The sequence below is a fragment of the Lepidochelys olivacea genome, assembly GCF_965140295.1.
Source record: "Lepidochelys olivacea isolate rLepOli2 genome assembly, chromosome: 14".
NCBI lineage: Eukaryota > Metazoa > Chordata > Testudines > Cheloniidae > Lepidochelys > Lepidochelys olivacea.
The window spans coordinates 9,021,023-9,044,777 of NC_140424.1; the positions used below are offsets into that span (position 1 = coordinate 9,021,023).

The following is a 23,755-nucleotide window of genomic DNA, read 5'->3' on the forward strand; positions in this document are numbered from 1 at the left end:
GCTGAATTCACCTAAGAGCTGAAATCACTGAGTGTTGTGTTAAGTAGTGGGGGAGCCTGAAGATATATTGTGGAGCAGTTTGCGGGACGGCTGGTGAAGCAGTTCGACACGGAGCAGTGTGTGGATGGCAGGAGCTGCTTGTGGGCCGTGGAGCTGAGTGAAGGAGTTCGTGGGGCGGCTGGTGGAGTGGAGCGCAGCTGAGCAAAGGAGTTCGTGGGGCGGCTGGTGGAGCGGAGTGCAGCTGCGCGAAGGAGTTTTGTGGGGCGGCTGGCGGAGCAGAGCGGAGCGCCGCTATGGAGCTATGGGGCGGTCAGCTTCAGATCACGTAAGGTGCCTCTTACCCCCGTCCCATTTCCACCCAGGTTGGGAGGTAAAGCTCCGCCGATAAACTTTCGAACTCTGGGGCTGCCCTGACCAGGGACAGAGACTTTTGGGGCATTGGACTTTTGGGGTTGCTGGACTCAAGAACCAAAGGGAAAAGGGCATGCCCCAATTTGCCTGGGGTGGGGTTGTTTTTGCTCATGGGTTGTGTTATGAATCCGGTTGGTGGTGTTTCCCCAACATAATGCCACATTGTTTCTCTCTCTTATTAAAAGACTTTTGCTACACTCAGACTATGTGCTTGCGAGAGGGGAAGTATTGCCTCTTGGAGGCGCCCAGCGGGGGTGGTATATATTTGTCCCAGGTCACTGGGTGGGGGCTCGAGCCGGTTTGCATTGTGTTGTTGGAATGGAACCCCTAGATATTGAACCCAGCCCTTGTTGCTGCCAACTCTGACGGGCAGAAGGGTTACATTTTTGGGGGCTCGTCCGGGATCGCCTGGGTCAGTACCCCTCGCAAGCACCTGTTGAGTGATCCACTACATTGGGAAACAATTTATATTTTTTTTGTTTGTGCTTATATTTTGAGGAAATTACTGTTTGTATAATGGCTAATATGTCAGGTTTGTTGGGCCCTGGCTCAGCAGCTTCTAGCTCGGAGGCTGCAGCCTCGGCTGATGATTGGACAAAAGCTCTGGGGCAAATATTGGAAAAGGTTGTGCTGCCCCATGCTGAGTCAGACTCTTGTCGTAAGTTAAGATTATTTGCTGGGGAGGAGGAGTTTGAACCCTGGTTAGAGCATACCACTGAAATGCTGTAAGAGTGGGCTGTACCAGATGCAGAAAAGCGAAGATGCCTTATAGAGAGCCTTGGCGGCCCAGCATTAGATGTGATTCGCACCCTGAAGCTCATTGACCCTGGGGTCAGTGTGAAGGACTGCCTAGAGGCCCTTGAACACAACTTTGGGAGCGTAGAGGGCCCTGAAGACAGCTACTGTAAGTTCCTTAATTCCCGACAACAAAAGGGCGAGAAGGCTTCAGCCTACATACAGAGACTGGAGAGACTGCTTCAGAGAGCTGTCATGAGGGGAGCAGTGACTGCTGAGCAGATGGATCAGACCAGACTGGCTCAAATTGTAAGAGGAACTCAGTATCAGAACCCGATTCTACTTCATCTCCGGCTAAGAGAACGACGGGAACATCCCCCAAGTTACTCCCAGCTGATAAAAGAGGTCCGAGAGGAGGAAGAAAGGCAGGCTGCCAGTGAGTTTTGGGAAGCCCAAACATCAGAGCCAGCCAGCACAACACCACTGCAAATGGCCAGTGTACTGATGGTGAGCACCAGAGAGGAACTTGCCCAACAAATGCAGGTCCTGACGGAACGGATAGCTGAGCTGCAAAGTACCGTTGACCGAGTTAAGACTTCTAGGAATAAGAAGCCTCAAACTGTGGCGATTGAGAAGCCCGCACTTAGAGCCACCATCCCCCCCAGGCGAAGGGGGAAAGGTCAATTCTTCTGCTACCGATGTGGTCAGGATGGACACAGTGCTGCCAAGTGCCGTAATGAAGAAAACCCCTCCTTAGTGTATGGAAAGCTGAGGATCAGTTGGGAGAGATCCGGTAGCTGCCAGAAGGTCTGGGGACGGGGACCCCCCAGGTCTGCAGGATTTGAAGATTCCCCCAGAAAAGACTGTCCAGCTGGGATCCCTGCAGGACTGATAGGGCCTCGAGCAGAGGTCATGGTGAGGATCGAAGGGGTGGAGTGTAAAGCAGTGCTTGACACTGGATCTCAAGTGACTATTATATTTCAGTCATTCTACCAACAGATGCTTAGGCACCTGCCTATACAGCCACTGACTGGCCTTGGCCTATGTGGCCTCAGCATGGATGAATACCCCTATCAAGGGTATGTCATAGTGCACCTGGAATTCCCAGAGGAGGTTGCTGGGGTAAGAGAAGAGGTAGACACAGCTGCCTTAATATGCCCTGACCCTAAAGGGACTTCTGATGTGTCTGTGCTGATAGGGACCAACTCCAGTCTCTTCAAGGTACTCGCGGATTACTGCAGAAGGCGGGCTGGGGACCAGTACCTGAATACCCTGATGATCCATACGCTTTGTGCTGAAGCCTATAGGAAAATTGAGAGCGCTAAAAGGGACACATCTGAGCTACCGCTTGGGGCACTGAAGTACGCGGGCACAACCCCCTTAGTAGTGCCTGCAAGGACGGAGCAAGAAGTGCTTGTCATGAGTACCTGTCTGAAAGGCAGTAAAGGGACGTTAGCAATGATAGAGCAGCCGATGGGAGGAGAGCTCCCTGAAGGAGTGCTGGTCCCCAGTGGAGTCATAACCCTACCTGCTGAAGCCCAGGAAAGGGTGACTATACTGATTGCTAATGAAACGAGTCGTGATATTTTTGTGAAGCAAGGACAAAAGATAGCAGACCTCTTTGAGCCTGAGTCGATTGTAAAACCCCAGTATGAAACTCCAGTTCCGGCAATAGACCCAGCAAAGTTTGACTTTGGAGATTCACCAGTGTCCGAGGACTGGAAAGATCGCCTGAGGAAGAAACTTTGTGAAAGATCCAAGGTGTTCTCACTGCATGAGTGGGATGTGGGATGTGCAAAAGGAGTAGAGCACAATATCAGACTACATGACTCTCGACCTTTCAGGGAGAGATCTAGGAAGATTGCTCTCTCTGAGATGGAAGATGTGCGACATCATCTTCAGGAGCTGGCTGCGAATGGCATCATTACAGAGTCCCGCAGCCCATACGCCTCACCCATTGTGGTAGTCCGCAAAAAGAATGGGAAAATCCGGATGTGTATTGACTACCGCACCCTAAACAGCCGTACGGTGGTCGACCAGTACACTATGCCTCGAGTGCAAGACGCCTTAGACTGTTTGCTGGGAAGCCAGTGGTTCTCTGTGTTGGATCTTCGAAGTGGATACTACCAGATCCCTCTGGGAGAAGAAGATAAGGAGAAGACAGCCTTCATCTGCCCATTAGGGTTTTATCAGTTCGAACGCATGCCCCAAGGGATTTCTGGAGCACCTGCCACCTTTCAACGTCTCATGGAGAAAGTTGTGGGAGACATGAATTTACTGCAAGTGTTAGTTTATTTGGATGACCTGATTGTGTTTGGAAGAACCTTAGAGGAGCATGAAGAAAGACTTCTTAAAGTGCTTGATAGGTTGGAGGATTATGGTCTGAAGCTTTCAATTGACAAATGCCAGTTCTGCAGAACCTCAGTGAAGTATGTGGGTCACATTGTGTCCCAAGAAGGTGTGAGTACTGATCCTGATAAAATAGAAGCACTCACTACATGGCCACGTCCAAGTAACTACAGAGAACTCAAGACCTTCCTTGGATTTAGTGGCTACTACCGCAGATTTGTGAAAAACTATGCTACGATTGTAAAGCCTCTGAATGATCTTACCAGGGGACATCAGTCCAGCAAGAACAAATCTAAGTCCAAGAATAAGGGGAGGTCCCCAAAGCCTCCTGTGCAGAGACACAATGGCCCCTTTGCACCATTTGGGCCACGGTGGGATGAGAGATGTGAAAGGGCTTTTCGAGAAATCATTACTTGCCTAACTCATGCTCCAGTCCTAGTTTTTGCTGACCCAAGCAAACCATTTATCCTGCATACTGATGCCAGTTTGGAGGGTCTGGGAGCAGTCCTGTACCAGGAAGTGGAAGGCAAATGTAAACCTGTAGCCTTTGCCAGCCGAGGATTGTCTGATAGTGAAACTCGCTATCCCACCCACAAGCTGGAGTTTTTGGCCTTGAAATGGGCCATCACTGAGAAATTTCGAGACTACTTGTATGGTGCTCAGTTCCAGGTGTGGACAGACAACAATCCACTGACTTATGTGTTAACAAGTGCTAAGCTGGATGCTACAGGGCAGAGATGGGTGGCCGCCTTGGCTAGCTATGAGTTCAGCATTCAGTACCGATCAGGGAGAAGCAATGTAGATGCAGATGCATTGTCCAGGCGTCCGCAGGCTCCAGAAGTTGCTGTGATACCCACAGATGGAGTGAGAGCTATTTGCAGTGTGAGTCGCCGAGAGCCAGAGGCCCGTGAAGACTTTCAGGGATGTGTTGCAGAAGCTTTGGGCCTGCCCCCTGAATGCATGCCTTCTGCTTCGGTGAACTATATTGCATTAGACCAATCTCCTTTGCCCATGCTCAATGCGGCTGACTGGCAAGAAGCCCAGCGGCAAGATATTGACATTCGTGATACACTACTTGCCAAAAGGGAGGGGCGAAGCCCAACTGCGGTTGTCCCACCTAACCTGGAGGATAAACTACTATTGAGAGAATGGACCAAACTAAAACTGATTCAGGGAGTGCTACACCAAATGACCACTGACCCTTTACAAAAACAACGAGCACAACTAGTACTGCCAAAAAAGTACAGAGCCCTGGCCATGAGGGCCCTGCATGATGACTTTGGGCATTTAGGGATGGAGAGGACCCTGGAACTTATTCGTAGTAGGTTCTATTGGCCCCGAATGGCTGAAGATGTTCGCAGGAAATGTGAGACTTGCGCTCGATGTGTTCAAAGGAAAACTCTGCCCACGAGGGCTGCATATCTCAAGAACATCACCAGCAACAAACCTTTGGAGTTGGTATGCATTGATTTCTTGTCTGTAGAGGTAGACAAGAGGAATGTTGGAAACATTCTAGTAGTGACTGACCATTTTACACGGTATGCACAAGCATATCCCACACGTGATCAGAGGGCCACCACTGTTGCTCGAGTATTGTGGGACAAATATTTCTCAGTCTATGGATTCCCGGCTCGGATACACTCTGATCAGGGGCGGGATTTTGAGAGTCACCTTCTGAAGGAGGTGCTGAAGATAGCAGGAATTAAAAAGTCTAGGACAACGCCTTATCACCCCCAAGGTGATCCTCAGCCAGAGAGGTTCAATCGAACCCTATTAGATATGTTGGGAACTTTGCGACCAGAGCAGAAGGCAACCTGGAGCCAGCATGTCGCATTTCTGGTGCATGCCTACAATGCCACAAAGAACGATGCTACGGGAGTCACCCCATATCTCTTGATGTTTGGGCGAGAACCAAGATTACCCATAGACTTGTGCTTTGGTGTATCAGAGGATGGAGATAGCTATGAAACTCATCAACAATATGTATCCCGACTAAGAGAAAAGCTGCGGGATGCTTATCGCTTAGCTACCGCTGCGGCTCGGAAGAACGCAGACCGCAACAAACATCGATATGATGCTAGAGTGCGTTCGCAGGAGCTCCAGCCGGGGGACAGAGTCCTGCTGCGAAATTTGGGTATTGCTGGCAAACACAAGATAGCTGACAGATGGAAGGCAATACCTTACCTGGTGATGGAAAAGCTGGGAGATCTGCCGGTCTACAAGATCAAACCTGAAGACGGTCCAGGGCAAATAAAGACGGTGCATAGAAACCTTTTGCTCCCTGTGGGGGAATTGGTAAGCACCCCTTGTGAGATGGGCCACGGCAGGGCCGCCGGGCAGAACAGAGGTGCTAGACCAAAGCCGCCATCCAACACAGACAGTGGGCCCCCTGCAGCTAACTTACCCCTATTCTGCACATCTGAGAGTGAGTCTGAGGAGGAAGACACAACCCTGGTGTATCCTGGGATGGAGACAAGATTTCAGTCTCGATCAGCTGAACCAAACGAGAGTTTTCCCTCTTCCGCCCTAAACCCAATGGCGGAACTATTTAGGCCCCTTTCTGATACCCCGGTGCTGCTGATGAGACCCCCCTGTGATGACACACACAGGTTATTGGACAATGGGGACAGACAGGTAGAGGATGTCCTGGGCACCTTGGACCCTCCAGCGTTAGAACTAGGAGTGCAGGGGCCTACGCCAGTAGCCGAGGGACCCTCCAGGGAAGCCTCTCCATCCGTCACTCAAGAGGATGTTCCCCTTACTTCGGCAACAGAGATTCTCAATAGACGAGACAGGGTGATAAGACCAGTGAAACGGTTAACTTATGATGCACCTGGGGTGACTAGTGAGGAGCCAATACATTTAGCACACAGGCTTGTGGAAGCTAAAGTGGGCTTCCTGAGGCCCTTTGGAGGAAACCAATGAGTTGGTATAAAGGGAGTGTGATTTGTCGGGACGACAAAGTCTCGGCTGGGGGGAGGATGTAAGCAGTGTCAGGATGAGCTCCACCCTGACATCTGGTGGTGAGGTGTGGCAAGTTGTGGAAAAGAACTTCAGGGGCCGATCTCATTTGCATAGGCACACCCACCACGCCTAGAATGAGACCATAGCTGCCCAAATGGTCACTTTGGCTGCTGTGGGATCCCCAGTGTCTCTGTTATTGGGGCAGGAAGAATAAATTGTTATTACCCTGATTATGGGAACTGTGCTTGGAACTGTACGTGGCCTTTTGTTACGATGGAGGGATTCACCATCATCTAAGTAGCACTCGCTAGGCAAGGGTCATGGATTCCAAAACTGTGTGAATGGAGAGAGGCTGGGGACAAGTATTAATACTTGGTGGCATGGGCCCCTTGGTGAGGGCCTTACATGCTGATTGCACTTCCTCCTCTCTCCAGTGTGGAATATCAGAGCTAATTTTGATTTCATTAGAAGTCTAGTTATAGGCTGCTGAGCTCACTTTGGGCTGACAGTGCACCAGCACTGGGGCTCCCCTACTATAAGCTGAATTCACCTAAGAGCTGAAATCACTGAGTGTTGTGTTAAGTAGTGGGGGAGCCTGAAGATATATTGTGGAGCAGTTTGCGGGACGGCTGGTGAAGCAGTTCGACACGGAGCAGTGTGTGGATGGCAGGAGCTGCTTGTGGGCCGTGGAGCTGAGTGAAGGAGTTCGTGGGGCGGCTGGCGGAGCGGAGCGCAGCTGAGCAAAGGAGTTCGTGGGGCGGCTGGTGGAGCGGAGTGCAGCTGCGCGAAGGAGTTTTGTGGGGCGGCTGGCGGAGCGGAGCGGAGCGCCGCTATGGAGCTATGGGGCGGTCAGCTTCAGATCACGTAAGGTGCCTCTTACCCCCGTCCCATTTCCACCCAGGTTGGGAGGTAAAGCTCCGCCGATAAACTTTCGAACTCTGGGGCTGCCCTGACCAGGGACAGAGACTTTTGGGGCATTGGACTTTTGGGGTTGCTGGACTCAAGAACCAAAGGGAAAAGGGCATGCCCCAATTTGCCTGGGGTGGGGTTGTTTTTGCTCATGGGTTGTGTTATGAATCCGGTTGGTGGTGTTTCCCCAACATAATGCCACATTGTTTCTCTCTCTTATTAAAAGACTTTTGCTACACTCAGACTATGTGCTTGCGAGAGGGGAAGTATTGCCTCTTGGAGGCGCCCAGCGGGGGTGGTATATATTTGTCCCAGGTCACTGGGTGGGGGCTCGAGCCGGTTTGCATTGTGTTGTTGGAATGGAACCCCTAGATATTGAACCCGGCCCTTGTTGCTGCCAACTCTGACGGGCAGAAGGGTTACAATAACATTCGTAAACCAGTCGGAGAACACTTCAATCTCTCTGGTCACACGATTACAGACATGAAAGTTGCTATTTTACAACAAAAAAACATCAAATCCAGACTCCAGCGAGAAACTGCTGAATTGGAATTCATTTGCAAATTGGATACAATTAACTTAGGCTTGAATAGAGACTGGGAGTGGCTTAGTCATTATGCAAGGTAGCCTATTTCCCCTTGTTTTTTCCTACCCCCCCCCCCGGCCAAACATTCTTGTTAAACCCTGGATTTGTGCTGGAAATGGCCCACCTTGATTATCATACACAATGTAAGGAGAGCGATCACTTTAGATAAGCTATTACCAGCAGGAGAGTGAGTTTGGGGTGGGGGGCGGGGTGAGAAAACCTGGATTTGTGCTGGAAATGGCCCAACTTGATTATCATACACATTGTAAGGAGAGCGATCACTTTAGATAAGCTATTACTAGCAGGAGAGTGGGGTGGGAGGAGGTATTTTTTCATGCTTTGTGTGTATATAATAAGATGTTCTAAACTTTCCACAGTATGCATCCGATGAAGTGAGCTGTAGCTCACGAAAGCTTATGCTCAAATAAATTGGTTAGTCTCTAAGGTGCCACAAGTACTCCTTTTCTTTTTACCTGGCTAAGTGGAAGCACTTCTCCATTTGATCTTGCAGGAAAGGGGTCGCTTGAGGACCTTTAGCTGGACTATCTTTTAAAACAGAGCTTGGCTATTAGCTCTATAAGGGTGCAGCTGGCAGCATTTCTGTGGCAATTACCTCAGCCAGAGGGTGGATGAGTTGAGGGCTCTATCAGAGTCTGTCCAGTACAAAGGAATTGAGGCGGGGAGTGAGTGGCTCCCCTCTCTTACACCAGCACACAGTGGTGGGTGGCAATAAAGGGTGCTCAAGCATTCGATGGGTGGGGGTCATAAGCAGCTCCCCACAGCCCATGTCCTTGCCCTGCCCCACCCCGGGCAAGAGGGGCTGCAGCTCCCCACAGCTGCCTGCGCAGCTCTCACCTGGACCAGGCTCCAGCTGGGGGGGGTGCTCGGGGGGGCACAGCACAGCCATGGTAAGAGCAGCGTGGGCAGCTGTGGGCCCTCCACCTGCCCTGGAGGAGGGAGGGACACGGGTTATGGGCAACTGTTGACCCCCCCTCATCCTGGGCAAGTGGAGGGTCTGCGGCTCCCCACAGCTGCCCCCCCCCCAAAAAAAAAACTCTTACCATGGCCTGGCTGCTCACCTACTTTGGGGTCCCAAACCACAGTTTGAAAACCATTCAATTAGAGCACTGCTGCCTCCTGCTGGGTGTGGCTTGAGATTAATGTGACATTTGAACAATAATGGGGGTTTAACAAAAGAACCTTGAACTATGGCTCTTAAAGCAGCTCCCTAGAACTGAGCCTGGGCCCAGAGACACCTCACAGCAAAAGCCTGTTCTGACAAATTGGTGATAGCACCTGTATCATAGGTCTGTACAGCATGCACCCCTGCAACCTGGCTGATGCTACTAGTACTACTGTAATATGTCTAAGCAGGGCAGCTGATACACATGCCCCCCCTGGAACTAGAGACAGATGGGTTCAGGCTAAGATCTGTTTCTAGATGGTATTCTGTGACCTTACTACTGTGTCTGCCTCCCTACATGTGATCCGACAACATCACAGGGCAGGCAGCTGGGGAGAGGTAATTTAAGGAGTAACTAACAACAAAGCTCTCCCTCCTGCCTGAGCATTTTGCTGCCAGCTGCACAGCCACACCCTGACCAATGTTTCAGCAGTGAGGGCATCAATGCCTTCCGCTTCCTGTAGCGGTCATACAGGAAGGTCCCTGCCCAGCCCGCACCCCTTGCCCTCCAGAATGCATCATTAGGCCCTCTTCCCCATAGGCCTCCCAGGCCACCCCCCACCATGCCACTTGAGCTGCCTGCATGACATTCAGCTGGTCCACCTCTAAACTGCGCCCAGAGATTATCTGTACATTTTTGCTTCACGTAAGCCACTTCCTCGCCCTCATGACCCATCTCAACACCACTTGCTGCCATCCATCTGAGGCTGGGTGGTTGGGCGGGCGAGGAATCCACTCTTGTTCCACAGCTAAACTGGGGCAGCTCCTTCATGGAGCCATGAGCATGTGTGTGTGCATGGCATGGGTCTCTCTCTCTCACACACACCCACACCCTGCCCCAACACCTGTTCCTTTTGCTGCAAGAGGGAGACCTTGGTGCTCTGTGGGTTGTGTCAGGTCACAGCGCCTCTTTGGGCTCCTGCAGAACCTCTTACTGAGGGTCCGGCTGCACATCTCCCTGCAATTCCTTATTTATGCACAGTCCAAGGTTTTTCAGCCCATCCCTGTAGTGTACAAACAGTTCCTTGTATTGGAGAACATTTCCTACAAAACACCTGGAGTGTGGGGTTGTTTTTCTGGAAGGGAAGGTTGGTAGGGCGACCCTACATCCTGTTTTGGCTGGGACAGTCCCTTTTTATAAGCCCTGTCTGGCCATCCCGCTTTTTTTTTGGCAAACATGGGCATTTGCTCTTGCCACTGATCTGATCATCAGTTGGTAAGAGCAAAGTAGACAAAAGCGCATTTTTTCCCAAAAAGGTGGGTTGCAACCCCTAGAAGTCACAGGGCTCTGCATGGGCGGGTGGCAGGGATCTTGGGCCAGCCCCATGTGCAGGGGATAGAGGGGGGCCTCGAGCTGGCCCTGTGTGTGGGGGGAGGGGGGCTCGGTCTGGTCCTGCTTGCAGGGGGCTGAAGGGAGGGCCTCGGGCCAGCCCAAGGAGAGCAACAGGGAGGCTTTGGGGGGGGGGGGGGGAATGGGGCCTCAGGCTGGCCCCGCGTGGGCAGGCAGCAAGGGGGTTTGGGCCAGCAGGGAGAGTGGGGGCCTTGGGCTGGCAGGGAGCAGCACTCACACCGGGAGGGGGGCACCTTGGACCAGTCACCCTGGGGGGGGGAGGGGTTCTTTGTATTCCCCCGCCCCCCCCAGGGCTTCATTTGGGAGGGCTAACAGTACAGCCTGCAGCGAAGGGCTGCCTACGCACAAATGTTGTACTGCTTTAACCAGACCAGTACTACCACCCTAGCACGGAGGCAGCTACCTTGATAAAAGGCGCTTATACTGTGATAGCTTATTCCCCTAAGGAAAGGTGTTATAAAGCACCTGAACACCAGCACTGGTTACACATGAGGGTTGTGCAGATTTAGCTATTTCAGTAAGAAAAACCTACATGGTTAAATCAGGCCATAAACTGCATAGACCAGGCCTAAGGCAAGCTAAACAGCTGAGCTCAAAGCTCAACACGGAAGTGTCCCGCTTTGTACTTGATGATTTCTAGCCAGGCTCAGTCTGGTGGGTGGAGACTTGGACAAGTTTCAAGCTCACTTCTGGGGAGAAGCTCTCGCACTCTCTCCCACACACTTTTGGGGACATCAGCCAACATGGGCTACTGTCCAGCCCTGTGATCAGTTCCTCTTTTCACAAACAAATCTCCAACTGTAAAGGGGAAAGTTTCCTCTCTCAGAACTGGCGCTTCCGTGAGTGAGCGAGCAGGCAGCTTCTTCCCCGCTGCAGCCTGAGTAAGGTAAGCCTTCCCTGTAGCACTACTCGAGAGTTGGCTCAAAACTCAGAACCTTGACGTCTTAATTAAATGTAGTTTGGCGGGAAAGGGGCTGGGCATGGTGGATAGGGATGAATATGACGTTCTTTGTGGGTATTTAGTTCTGGGTCACTCAGTGCTAGTGACTCTCCCTAAGGCATAGCAGGGATCAGAAAAATGAAGCCTTGCACTGCAACGGCCATGTTCCCTGAGGCCTATTATCTTCCTTCCGCTCCCAGATTCTGAACCTTTCCTCTCTCGGGGAGGCCTGTTGTTCAGGCAGGAATCTGTTTCTAGGGGCCAATGGCCCCTTCTGCAAGAAGCCTGTGGCAGTGGGCTAAGAGGAAGATTTGCCTGCCAGTTTGTATTCAGTCTGCCTCCCCACTCTCTCTGCAGATTAAATCCCATGGGTGGATCTCTGGGTAATGCAGCCCCCGATGGCGTTATCTTTGCCAGCTAATCGCTCTCTGCCGGGCCCATGATGAATGTCCCCAACCCTAGCATTGCCCCACACAAATACAGAGCCACCCATCCTGTCCCCTTGGAGCAGCTCTGTATTAAACTGCAGGATCAGAATCCACATTGATCCCCACCCCCTTAACTTCCAACACTGATGTTGAGGATCTGGGTTTCTGTCACTCAGGATGGGGAAATTCCACATCTAAGACCCTGATTTGCAAACTTGTTGACCTCCAGAAAACTAGGCCCCCAGGGTTCATGGGTTCTCTATATTCCCTTTTCACATGCAGGAAAACAATCAAACCCATAAGAAAAGATATATAAGCAAGCAGGCAGGCTAGCCCTATGGGCTACAAAACTACTGCAGTCAGTCACTGACAACCCTCCTCCCGCGCATAGTGTGGACTTGGGGAGGGTCCCATTGTGGTACAGAAGCAGCATAATCACTCTACACCACGCTATGATGGTAGTGAAATAGGACTGAGAGCCACTCTGTGGCTGCCAAAACAATCCCTTAGGCTCATAAGCAGTGGATTGTAACATAGGGCAGCCCACGGGGGATTGCTCTAACTTCAGTGGGGGCCAGGATAAAGGTAATTTTTATCCTCCCAGTGGGGTTGGTTCTGATCAGCAACGTAACAACTTAGAAATACATCCAGCTCTTACACTTTGAGGAGCTTTTTAGCCAGGACGGTCAAAAATAACTTGTTTCCTCAAAAACTCTCACTGCATTTTCAGGTCCCATTTTGTGTACTTCAGGGTGTGGGCTGTGACCACTCCCCGCCAAGGAATTAACATTCCCACTTTGCTCAAAGGGAAAGGTTTCATTGAATCAGGCCTCAAACCAAGAGGCTAAGAGATCAGCTAAAAAGAAAAGAACTTTAAAAAGTATTTGTACAATCTAGAGTTGCTTTTGCAAAATAATTTAGGGGGCTATTGATTGCATAGGTAGCAGATACCCATCACACTCTCGCATCTGTTCCAGGGTCTTGCTGTTTACTTAAATGTGTGAATTTGTTCCCCATTCTGTTTTAACCCCTTATCACCAATCTCGCCCACCCCCACACTAGCCTGCTGCCCCTTCTTCGCCCTACCCTTCACAGGAATTGGACCATCTTTCTCCAATCCTATGCTCACGCCTGCTTAACTTGCCTTTTTGCTGCAGGCTGCTCTCTTGATCCACTCTAAGGATTCTTCTGCCTTTAAATCTGAATTCACAGCACATCCTTGAAGCAGGTAGGAGCCTGGAATTGCCACTATGGAACTGGATCTCAGCTGTGTAGAAACCCGCCTCCACTGACCGGGCATGAGAGAGCAGAATTTACCTGTCAGCGTGTGGTACGGAAATGTCTGTGGCTATTATTTATACTTACAAATTTTCCTTGACATATTCTGTCACCTGTTATTCTTTAACTGTCTATTCTATTGTCTCAGTTTGCTTGAGGGACCTTTTATAAATATTTATTTGCAGGCATTATTAAATTTCTGTTTTCTCATTCTCTTGTGTAATTGTATTATTGGGCATTATTTTGCACACTGCACTTTTGGATAAGTTGTTTGTAATATAGGAATAAACTACACCAGTTTAAGGCACCTTTATGCCAAACTAAGTGTGTTAACAGTAAGGAGGGGACAGGATTGTACCACTTTAAAGTATAATGCTATAAAGCAGTATAACTTCTGTAGACAAGGCTCTAGAATGTGGTTTCGCTGATTTACGTGATATAAGCAGCAAAGAGTCGTGTGGCACCTTATAGACTAACAGATGTATTGGAGTGTAAGCTTTTGTGAGCAAATACCCACTTCATCGGATTTCCACTGCATGCCTCCGACGAAGTGGGTATTTGCTCACGAAAGCTTATGCTCCGTCTGTTAGTCTATAAGGTGCCACATGACTCTTTGCTGCTGTTACAGATCCAGACTAACACGGCTACCCCTCTGATACATGATATAACCAGAGTCCCACTGACTTACAAACTTTGCCAACTGACTACAGGAGCAGGACAAGTAATTATTTTTGCTCACTAAGCAAAGCAGCATTAAGCAGGCTCTTAAGAGCCCTCTCTTAATTTGGCACTACGTAAGGTACTGTCCAGAGAAGTGCATTACTGGGGAGAAGACAGAATAAACAGACCTTTGTAAAGGTGAAGAGGTGGAATTCAGACCACACTGTAACAGGTTTAATGCAGTAGTTAAACTTTTAAATTATAATTCTGCCAGCCTTGTGTTGGCTGTTCTGTGGCCTATCTGAAATCTAGTTATCAGAATAGTTTCAGTCCAGCGTTCAAGAAGAGAAATACACACCCAAGAATCAATGGCCAAAAGCCTAAGCTATCTGTTCACCCCTGCAGCTGATCCCTCCAGCACCAAGCTTGGACAGCTACTGCCCCTACTTAGGATGACCAGATGTCCCGATATTTGGGGCTTTTTCTTATATAGGCTCCTATTACCCTCCAATCTCTATCCCAGTTTTTCACACTTGCCCTGCTGTATCTGTTCCAGCTTTTACCAGCTTCCCAAGAAAAAGTAGAATGGAGCGGGCCAGAGGAGGGAATGGCTACTGGCCCTGGTTTATGAGTAAGAGATTCTCACCTTGTGGTTTGTACATTATTAAGTTTATTTTTCCATCCCCTTCATACTGGGGTCTGAAAGACAGAGCTAGATGGCAAACCCAGGTTTAAATTCAGTAAATAACAAACACATAAATGGATCCCTCACATCCCCCCAAAAGTGAGTGAACAATATAGAAACAAATAGTTAAGCTCTTTGTTATGGCTTTCCCCCCCTTTAGATCAGTTTCTGCGCAAGAGGATAAACAACTACTTCTACAAGAAAATGGGTATGTCTCTCTTTTAAGATGTTTGTACTTCTTGGGTAATGGAATTTGCTTTAACAATATTTCCCTTTTGAATATATAACATTTTACTTATCTAATGTGTGGGGCAAACTAGTGAATCTTTTCAGCAGCCCTGGGAGAATGGTAAGGAGGTTGTATCCTCACTGAGGAAGGAACAGACACAGTAGTAATCAGTGATTGCCCCAAGAACAGAGGAAATTAGTGGCACAACTGTAACTAGACCTCAGCACTTGATCCGTAGCTTTTGCCTTCCTCTGAGTCTGCAGCATGGGGTGTGGTTCGCCTGCTGGGATCATTGGGGCACATCTCATCTGATCAAGCCCCTGCCCTGCAGACTTGGGTACCGAGGGCACCTTGGCCTCTCCTGTTTACAACATTGTGTGCCCAGGCATTCTTTTGAGGACTGAAATGCTTTCGTCTTGCTAACATCTCTGAATAATAGAGGGGTAAGTAGGTCAGCATTTTTCAAAGTTTGGGTTGCGACCCAGTACTGTAAGGCACTGTAAGCATGTAAGGCACTGGGTCGCTCTGGTCAGCACCGCCGACCAGGCCATTAAAAGTCCCGTCGGCAGTGCTGCCCAGCTAAGGCAGCCCTAGTGCCTACCTGTTCCAACACCGCACTGTGCCCCAGAAGTGGCCAGCAGCAGGTCCGTGACCATGGGGCTCGGTGTGCTGTCCCTGCCCTGAGCACCAGCTCTGCAGTCCCATTGGCTGGCTGCGGGGGCGGTGCCTGCGGGCAAGAACTGCGCAGACCTGATTGCGTGCCTCTGCCTAGGAGCCGGACCTGCTGCTTCAGGTGCAGCACGGTCGGCAGGGCTAGGACAGGTGGGAAACTTGCCTCTGCACCCCAGCTGCGCTGCTGACCGGGAGGCACTGGAAGTAAGTCCGTGTCCCAACCCTGTGCCCCAATCTCCTGCCCCAGCCCTGAGCCCCCCAAAACCTGGAACCCCTCCCTGCACCCCAAGCCCCTCATCCCTGGCTCCATCCCAGGGCCTGCACCCCCAGCCCACAGCCCTGATCCGCTCCTGCACCCCAACCCCCTGCCCCAGCCCAGAGCCCCCTCCCACACCCTGAACCCCTCATTTCCAACCCCACAGCCCTCACCCCCCGCACCCCAAAGCCCCAGCTCCACTGGGTCATGGGCATCAACCATTTTCTTCAACTAGGTCCCCAGAAAAAGTTTGAAAACCACTGATCTAGGGGACATTTAATGTCTTGTGATATGCAGGTCAGACCAGAAGATGTAACGGTCCCCTTCTGGCCTTAAACTCTAGGATACGATGAAGCTTCACACTGTCTACTAGTCCTTGCAGCTACTCCATACAGTCTCTTCTTAGTTTTTGTCTAGACTAGGATAAAAGGTGCATTGTTAGAAAGTTTTAGCTAAACACAGTGGTCTCCAAAGTGGGGTGCACGGCTCTCCCCGCTCCGTCTTCAGCGGCACGCCAGCGGCAGCTTTTTTTTTTTGCTGCCCTAGAGCTGGCTCTGGGGGTGCGCGATCCAAAAAGTTTGGAGACCACTGAGCTAACATGCTTGAGAAGTCTAGTGTAGACAAGCCAGGCTGCCTTTAACAAAGTCTAAGATAGGGGAGTTAAAACCAGGGCATGGGTGGGTGAAGCCTGGCCTTCAACTCAATGCAATTAGTATATGCTGAAATCCAAATTGCCTTGTCTTCACTAGAGTTTTCAAACATGTTGTTAGCAAACATCACACATTTAACTCTGGGTCTAGACAAGACTTTAAAGAGGACCAGAACACTAATTCAAAGTGCATGGTGTGGTGAAATTAAACAAAAAAAAAAAGAGTAACTCTCCCTGAGTATGCAAAGAGTCCTGTGGCACCTTATAGACTAACAGACGTATTGGAGCATAAGCTTCAGTGGGTGTACACTGCTTTTACAGGTCCAGACTAACATGGCTATCCCTCTGATACTTGCCTCCCTAAGTATGTGCTACTGACACACAATTTCATTTTCAGACTACAAAATGTTACCTTTGGCTGAATGGAATGAGTCTCATGTTAGATGCTGGCTCGAATCTATTGGAATTAAGAAAGAATATGTAGAAAAGCTCTGTGAAGAGGAAGTGACTGGCCCAGTGCTCAAAGAATTAGATGAACCTTTCCTCAAAAGCATGGGTATGAAAAGAGGCCAAATCCACATAATAACACGGAAAAGAAACGAACTTTTGGAACATTTGCACAAAAATGCAGGGGTAGACTCAGCCCAAGCAGATAATCCCAGCATTAAAGCTTCAGAAGTGTTGGGTTCCGATATCACTACCAATGATGATAAAAAGAGAGTAAAAAACAGGAATTCAGCTGTGTCTATGAAGGCTAATGCACCAACTGAAGAGACAGACAGTGATTTAAAAGCCCTCAGCATCACACAGCACGAAAGTTTTCATGTAACATCTTACCAGAAGGGATCTTCAGAAACAGACAACACCGGGGCAGTAGAAAAGATTGGTAAGGAGCACACATTAAAAACAATGTCTACTTTTTGCAGGAGAGGAAGTAGAAAAAGTCATTCCTTACATGAAAATACAGTTGAATCATTAACGCTGAGCAAATTCAGACAATTTAAAAATGAAGACATTAATTTTAAATATGTGAAAAACAGAATTCTTGCTCCGGAAACTGGAATCATAGATTTGATCATTCCTTGCCATGAATACAAATCTTTCACAACTGCTGCGAAGCTGGACAGGCAACGATTGCAAGCAAAGTTTGCCTATGAAGTGATTAGATATGCCTCAGCCTGCATGAATGTTCGAACAAATGGCACAATACACTTTGGTGTAATGGACAGTGTTGAAGACGAGGGCTGGAAACACGGACAGATAGCCGGCATACCGGTAAGAGACAGAGACATCTACGTAGATGCATTAGATTACATTGAAAAATGTTTTGAACCATCTGAACAAGAAGCTGCAAGAAATTGCATTCACCCTCCTATTTTTACTGAAGTGATTCAGAAAGACTCTCAAGAACAATACTTTGTGGTAGAGGTTGACATTGAACCATCATCCAGTACAGTGAAGGGAAAGATCTTTCAAGTACGCTTACCTAGATTTAACGAACACAGTAATAAGGTGATTTTTGACAAAAATCCAGTTCTCCATCAAAGAGTGGGAACAAAGTCTGAGCCTGTAAAGAATGAAGAGCTAGTGGCTTTTATTCAGAGTTTACAAGAGAAGGATGTCAGAAGGGAAAAGGCTGAGTCCTCCAGTAATGAGGACCCTATGGAAATTTCCCAAAATTTAGGGCGGAAGTTATCAGTCCTATTCACTGATGGCAAGAACTATATGAATGATTCTCTATTGTACATTCTTGTCGCAAACAGCTGTGGAAAAGAAGATCTGAAATCTGTCAACTTTTTAATGCGCATGAATATTTTCTGTGTGTTTGATTTTGATGAGGATTCCAATGTGTCAGGTTTATATGCCAAGTACAAAGAGCATCATGAAACAAGGTCACATTTCTTGCAAAATTATTGGAATGAAAGCAAGATGAGCACCACTGAATTTCAAAAACATTTGGGCCTATTTGATCACACCAGCTGGATATTTTGCAATGGACGCAGTGACTTCCGTGGGGATGAAAAATCTTGTGATGAAGACACTTGGATTAGAACGAAAAAGAAGTATCTTAAGAAAGCCATTTCATTTATCTGTGATGAAATCCTTCCAAAGGGATCTTTTGTGGTACTTTTCCTACTATCATCACCTGTGGAGAAGCCAATTGTAGACACCTTCCAGGAATTCTACACAGAAATGAATGGTATGGATTATATCATATGCATTGCAGAGTCCAAAGAAAATTATGAGAAGTGGGCTAACCTAGCTCAGGCATCTTGTAGCATTGAGACACTAGAACAGAGGAGCATTGTGGGCATGAAGCTAAGTCACGTAGATGCCACTATTCAAAACATGATGCCATCTGCAATATGTCCCAGACATTTACCAGTTTCCACAAGAGGTCTGTGTATGCTTCCAACTCTGGAAGAAGAAAAAATGTCTTCCCTTGAAATATTGTGTGCAGATCAATGTGATGATATCAAACTGGATCTTCTGAGCACAAAAGAAATACAAGAGATAGAACAAACATTTTACCAAGGTAGAAAAGTCAGCTGGAAAAATTTCTGGCTTGCTGATAAAGGGAGCTGTGGAGAAGTCATTGAACGGGAGGCCTGTGAAGAGGTTCATAAAATCTTAGATGATATTTTGCATGGGAACAGAATCAGGTATTCTGTGGCTCAACTAAAAATATTTCATCAACCTGGAAGTGGAGGAAGCACCATTGCAAGGCAAGTACTATGGAAAAGAAGAAAGGATTTAAGATGTGCTGTGGTCAAATCTTCATATTCAACTGCAACTGTCTCCAAGCATGCAGTTAATTTTAGAGAATATGATGAAAATGACATAAAGAATTCTCTCCCAGTGATCCTCCTGATTGAGGACTATGATGAAGATTATCTGGATGAATTAAAGAGTGATTTAATGGATGCAATGGCAGCTCGAAGAAGTCATTTTTCCAAGCCTTGTTTCATCCTCTTGGGCTGTAAACGATCTAATGTCCCTGAAAAGCTTTGCAAAGCTTCTCCCCTCGATACAGTTGCCGTCACTCACAAATTGACAGACCAAGAGAAACACCTGTTTAAAACCAAAATTGAAAAACTTAAGAAGCAGAATGACTTCAAGCCTGCATTTATTCTTACGTTTGTCCTAATGAGTGAGGAGTTTAATGAAACATATGTGAGGGAGTTTGTAGAGCACCTGCTGCAAGGCATAGACCTTTCTTCCCCCGTTACTAATTTAATGAGGTATGTTGCTTTGCTCAATTTCTATGTACACAATTCACACATTTCATTATCACACTGTGAAGCTTTTCTAGGGCTCGGGGCATATACAGAAGAGAGAGTGAGAGAGTATGATTTCAAAAATAACTTAAGTGAACAGGCAAGAGTTATTTTTATTGAATTAAGAGAAAATACCACCTGTATTTCATCTATCCATATCATACATTACCTGGTTGCAAAAGAAATTCTGCATCAGCTCTCAAGAAGTCAGCCTCAGAGTCAAATTGCAATGAAACTTCTTCAGGAAAAAGTGCTTTTAAACCATAGATTTGGACGAGAAGAGTTCATGAAGTTCATCAGAGATTTGTTCATACGACGCGACAAGAAGAGCAGGGGAGACAATACTGACAGCCTCTTCTCTCCATTCATTGAGCATGTCTGTAAGGTTGAAGACTGTGAAAAAGCTATAGAGGTTTTAAAAACTGCATACGAATGCCTGGGAAAAGATGCCTTCTTTGCCCAGCAGCTTGCTCGATTGCATTACAATCATGAAAAATTTGAGGATGCAGAATATTGGGCAGGGGTAGCCAAATCTCATTTGCCAAATGATTCTTTTATTTTGGATACAGAAGGTCAAGTGTACAGGAAATGGTTTAGTTTTACTCTGGACAAAAAGATGTATGAGGCCACTCCTGGTGGAGTCATTGAGATGATAGAAACTGCCCTTAAAGCTATGAAATGCTTCAGGGCTGCACAACAGGCTGCAAAGTCAGAGATCGACAGTATGAACAATGCCGGATATTTTGGAGAGGTTGAAGTGGGATGTCGTCTGCTAAAACTCTTGTCTACACTTGAGGTATTTCCCAGAAACACACAAGGGGAACATTCTGAGCTTGTGCGTTATTTGCTAACAGACTATATTCCTGAGAAAATTAAAAAACCCTGGGGAAAGCTTCACAGTCGTTTAAAAGGCTTACGTCAGAACATTTATAATGCTCTGGACTGGATTTCAGAAGATCTAAGTTACTTCCAAACAGATAAAAACCAAGAGAAACAAGATGAGGAGGCAAAAGAGAAGGAAGAACAAGTTTACAATCCCAGAAAGTGGTTGAAAAGACAGTCTGAGGTATATGCTAAGTTCTTTACCTCAGAGTATCCTATGGGAGAAAACAAAGGAGAACCTGAAACTCAACTCCTCAGACGTATGAACATTTATAAGTACGGTGGTGGCAGTGTCACTACCATTCTTTCATTTTTGACAGATTCAAAGGAGATAAGGTCAGTTGAAAAGCTAGAAAAAATAATTAATTTTTACCCAGATGACCCACAGAAAGAGAGGCTAGAGGATACTGATCTCATCAATTACATTTTGTGTCACATTACACTAGCATGTTTATCTCCTGGATCTTCCAAACTTCTTCCTTTTGAAACTCTTAGAGAACTCAGCAATAGATTTTTTAAACAGAGAAGAACAGCATTTCCAGCAAGTGCCCATTTTTTGCTCACCTTACTGTACTGGCCTGATGATGCATTAGACAAAGAACCTAATCCAGATAAAGATGATATTCTCGTATCAGCTCTTCAGACTATGAAACGCATGCATGACATCAAGGTGAAAAATATTGCTCCAAGAAAGAAAAAAATCTACACACATTTTTTCCTGGGAAAGGGAAGTGGTCTAAGAAAGATTATGCACAAGACCAGGATTGATAAATTAATTGGTGGCTCCCTAGATGATCGAAGGTTGAAGTGGCAACATGGTGATGTGTGGAATATAGGTAAAATACGTGATGTTCTAAGAAGGGTTTCAGGTTGGACAGAGAATGGAAAACTGTTTGTACAGGGTCATGTTGGGCAGATTCATATTGTACCTTTACATTATGATTCCGTGCCTCAAGGAAATGAAAATGTGACATTTTATTTAGGATTTTCATTTAATGGGCTTGTTGCTCATGATATTCAAGTCAATAAGTAAAGAAAAAAAACTCTTCCATAGAGTAAGGTACTTGGGTGCATTAAATTGAGAGTACCCACTGTACTTTTAGAAAACTGTGCTAGTCTTACTTGTTACATTCAGAAAACATACATCAAGAAATCAAAGTACATGACACCCAGGAAAAAAAAGAAAGCCCAAAGAATTGTGGGGAGAAGCATAATAACCCTGCTTGAAGATCTAGAAAGTCTGGAAACTTATACTTAAGAAAACCTGTTACCATGAATCACAGTGATTGAATAATTATGGGTCCATTCACTTTTTAAGTTTGTTTTATCAGTGAAAAAAAATTCAAAAGAGTGCAACTCACTAGTATATTAGTTATTGGTAAAACTGAAAAATGCAAGAGAGATAGAGAATGAGAAACCACCGAGGATCATTTGGAGCTATGAGGCCAAATGCACCACAAGACTAAGCAGGTGTTAATGTCAGTTTTATCCTTTCCTCCAAAATCCAGACAGTGGATTCCACAGTTGTTACATTGGGTAATTTAATTTTGCTTCTTGGATACATTAAAAGAATTATAAAATAGAATATAATTTGTAATTGTGTTCTGTAGTTTGGTTTTAGTATTTTCCAAGATGAAGGAAAGAAAATAATTTTAAAGTAAAATTTTAAGCTGTACACATGAACAAAATATGTATCTTAACTATTTAGCATACTTCATTTGTTATATAGTACCACATATTGAATAACCAAATTCAATAGTGCATCAACTCATTTGTCCATTTTTGGGGGGAAGGGGGCAAGAAAATTGGTGGGCAAGAAAAGTAAACATTTGTTTAAAAAAATTTGCTGTACTTTGCAAATCAATTTTTTTTAAAAAAACAGGTAAAATTGGTGAAATAGTGGCTAATCTACCTTAGCAGCTTTCTTTTTAAAATATATTAATAGTTTGAAGTAAAAATACTCTAAGCATCATTACAATTTTTCAAATTTGTCTAAGGTAATACACTAAACATGAGCAGTTCTCACACTGCTAGGTTATGTTTTGTAGAAAGGGCACTCACTGATATATCACCCTCATGTTATGTGGTTTAGGACATGACTTGTATGTTTACTGATTTCATAGTCTTATTTGAACATTAGTACTTTATTTCTATTATAATTTACTAATGTTATATTATCATATTATAAATATCTTTACTGCACCAGTTCATTTTTAATGAGGTATTAAAAAAGCGTACTCTAATGAAGTAACAATACATTATTTTTGGAGTTTGTGTTTTGCTTCTTTTAATATTATTGTATTAACAACTACCTCACTTAAACTTCACTGGAAACTAAAATATCATTTGCATACTGTCTGACTAAACAACCTTTTACATGAATCCCAACTTGTTTATTGAGTTCTTCAACATAGACAGAAGATAAAAGGGCAAACAGATGGAAATTTTTCTGACATACTCAACATCTGATGGCTCTACGTGCAACCACTTAGTTCTGCAGTTCATTTGAAACTATAATCAGCCACTATTTTCCTATACACAAGGATTAAGCCATACTTCTCTGTTCAAAGTCTGGGGAAAGAGGAAAGTTACTTTTAAATTAAAACTGAGATTGTTAGAAAGAGGGCTGTTAAAATCAGCTGACTTTTAAAACTTAATATAACATCCATCATGACAGGTTTCAGAGTAACAGCCGTGTTAGTCTGTATTCGCAAAAAGAAAAGGAGTACTTGTGGCACCTTAGAGACTAACCAATTTATTTGAGCATGAGCTTTCGTGAGTGAGCTGTAGCTCACGAAAGCTCATGCTCAAATAAATTGGTTAGTCTCTAAGGTGCCACAAGTACTCCTTTTCTTTTTATAACATCCATGTTGCATATGAGTGACGACACAAAGCCTGAATTCATTAGAACAATTCAGGATTTAAATGTGTCTACATCACAATCAACTATAAATAATGCTAGACTCTGTTACCTTGTTTAAAGAAGATTGACGCTGAATCTGCAGGAAGTAGTGTTGTACAGAAAATGCTCCAAAGCGATGAGCTCTCTCTTGGGTTCAAGTAGACTTTACGGTTGTATTTGAAATCTTTCCCAGTTATTTTTCTTTCTGCTGCATACAAAGCTATTAGATTTCCAAAATCAAGCATATGTAGTATCAAGGCAACATTGAGAAGGGATAATTGAGAAGCTTTCTTGCTTGGATTTTCTTCCCCAATAATACTCCAAGTGGAGAAGCTGTAGGCTGTTGGAATATCTAACTTGATCACACCTGCTCTGCTTTTTTCAATCAGAAAGGGTTACTTATCTCAT

General features: G+C 46.2%; 1 protein-coding gene across 5 annotated transcripts in view; it reads left to right on the plus strand.

Moving 5' to 3' along the window:
- LOC311530403 (sterile alpha motif domain-containing protein 9-like) overlaps positions 1-22,581 on the plus strand; it is a 28,843-nt gene extending 6,262 nt beyond the window's left edge. The window contains exons 1-4 of one of the 5 annotated variants that reach the window (XM_084646973.1): positions 11,165-11,374; positions 13,014-13,196; positions 14,640-14,687; positions 16,683-22,581. In XM_084646973.1, the coding sequence (XP_084503099.1) occupies positions 14,684-14,687; positions 16,683-21,478 (4,800 nt within the window). In that variant the 5' untranslated portion in view covers positions 11,165-11,374; positions 13,014-13,196; positions 14,640-14,683 and the 3' untranslated portion in view covers positions 21,479-22,581. Of the gene's footprint in view, positions 1-11,164; positions 11,375-13,013; positions 13,197-14,639; positions 14,688-16,682 lie in introns of those variants that run through there. The other 4 variants (XM_084646972.1, XM_084646976.1, XM_084646974.1 and 1 more) reach the window with 4 other exon arrangements.
- Positions 22,582-23,755: the final 1,174 nt, after the last annotated feature.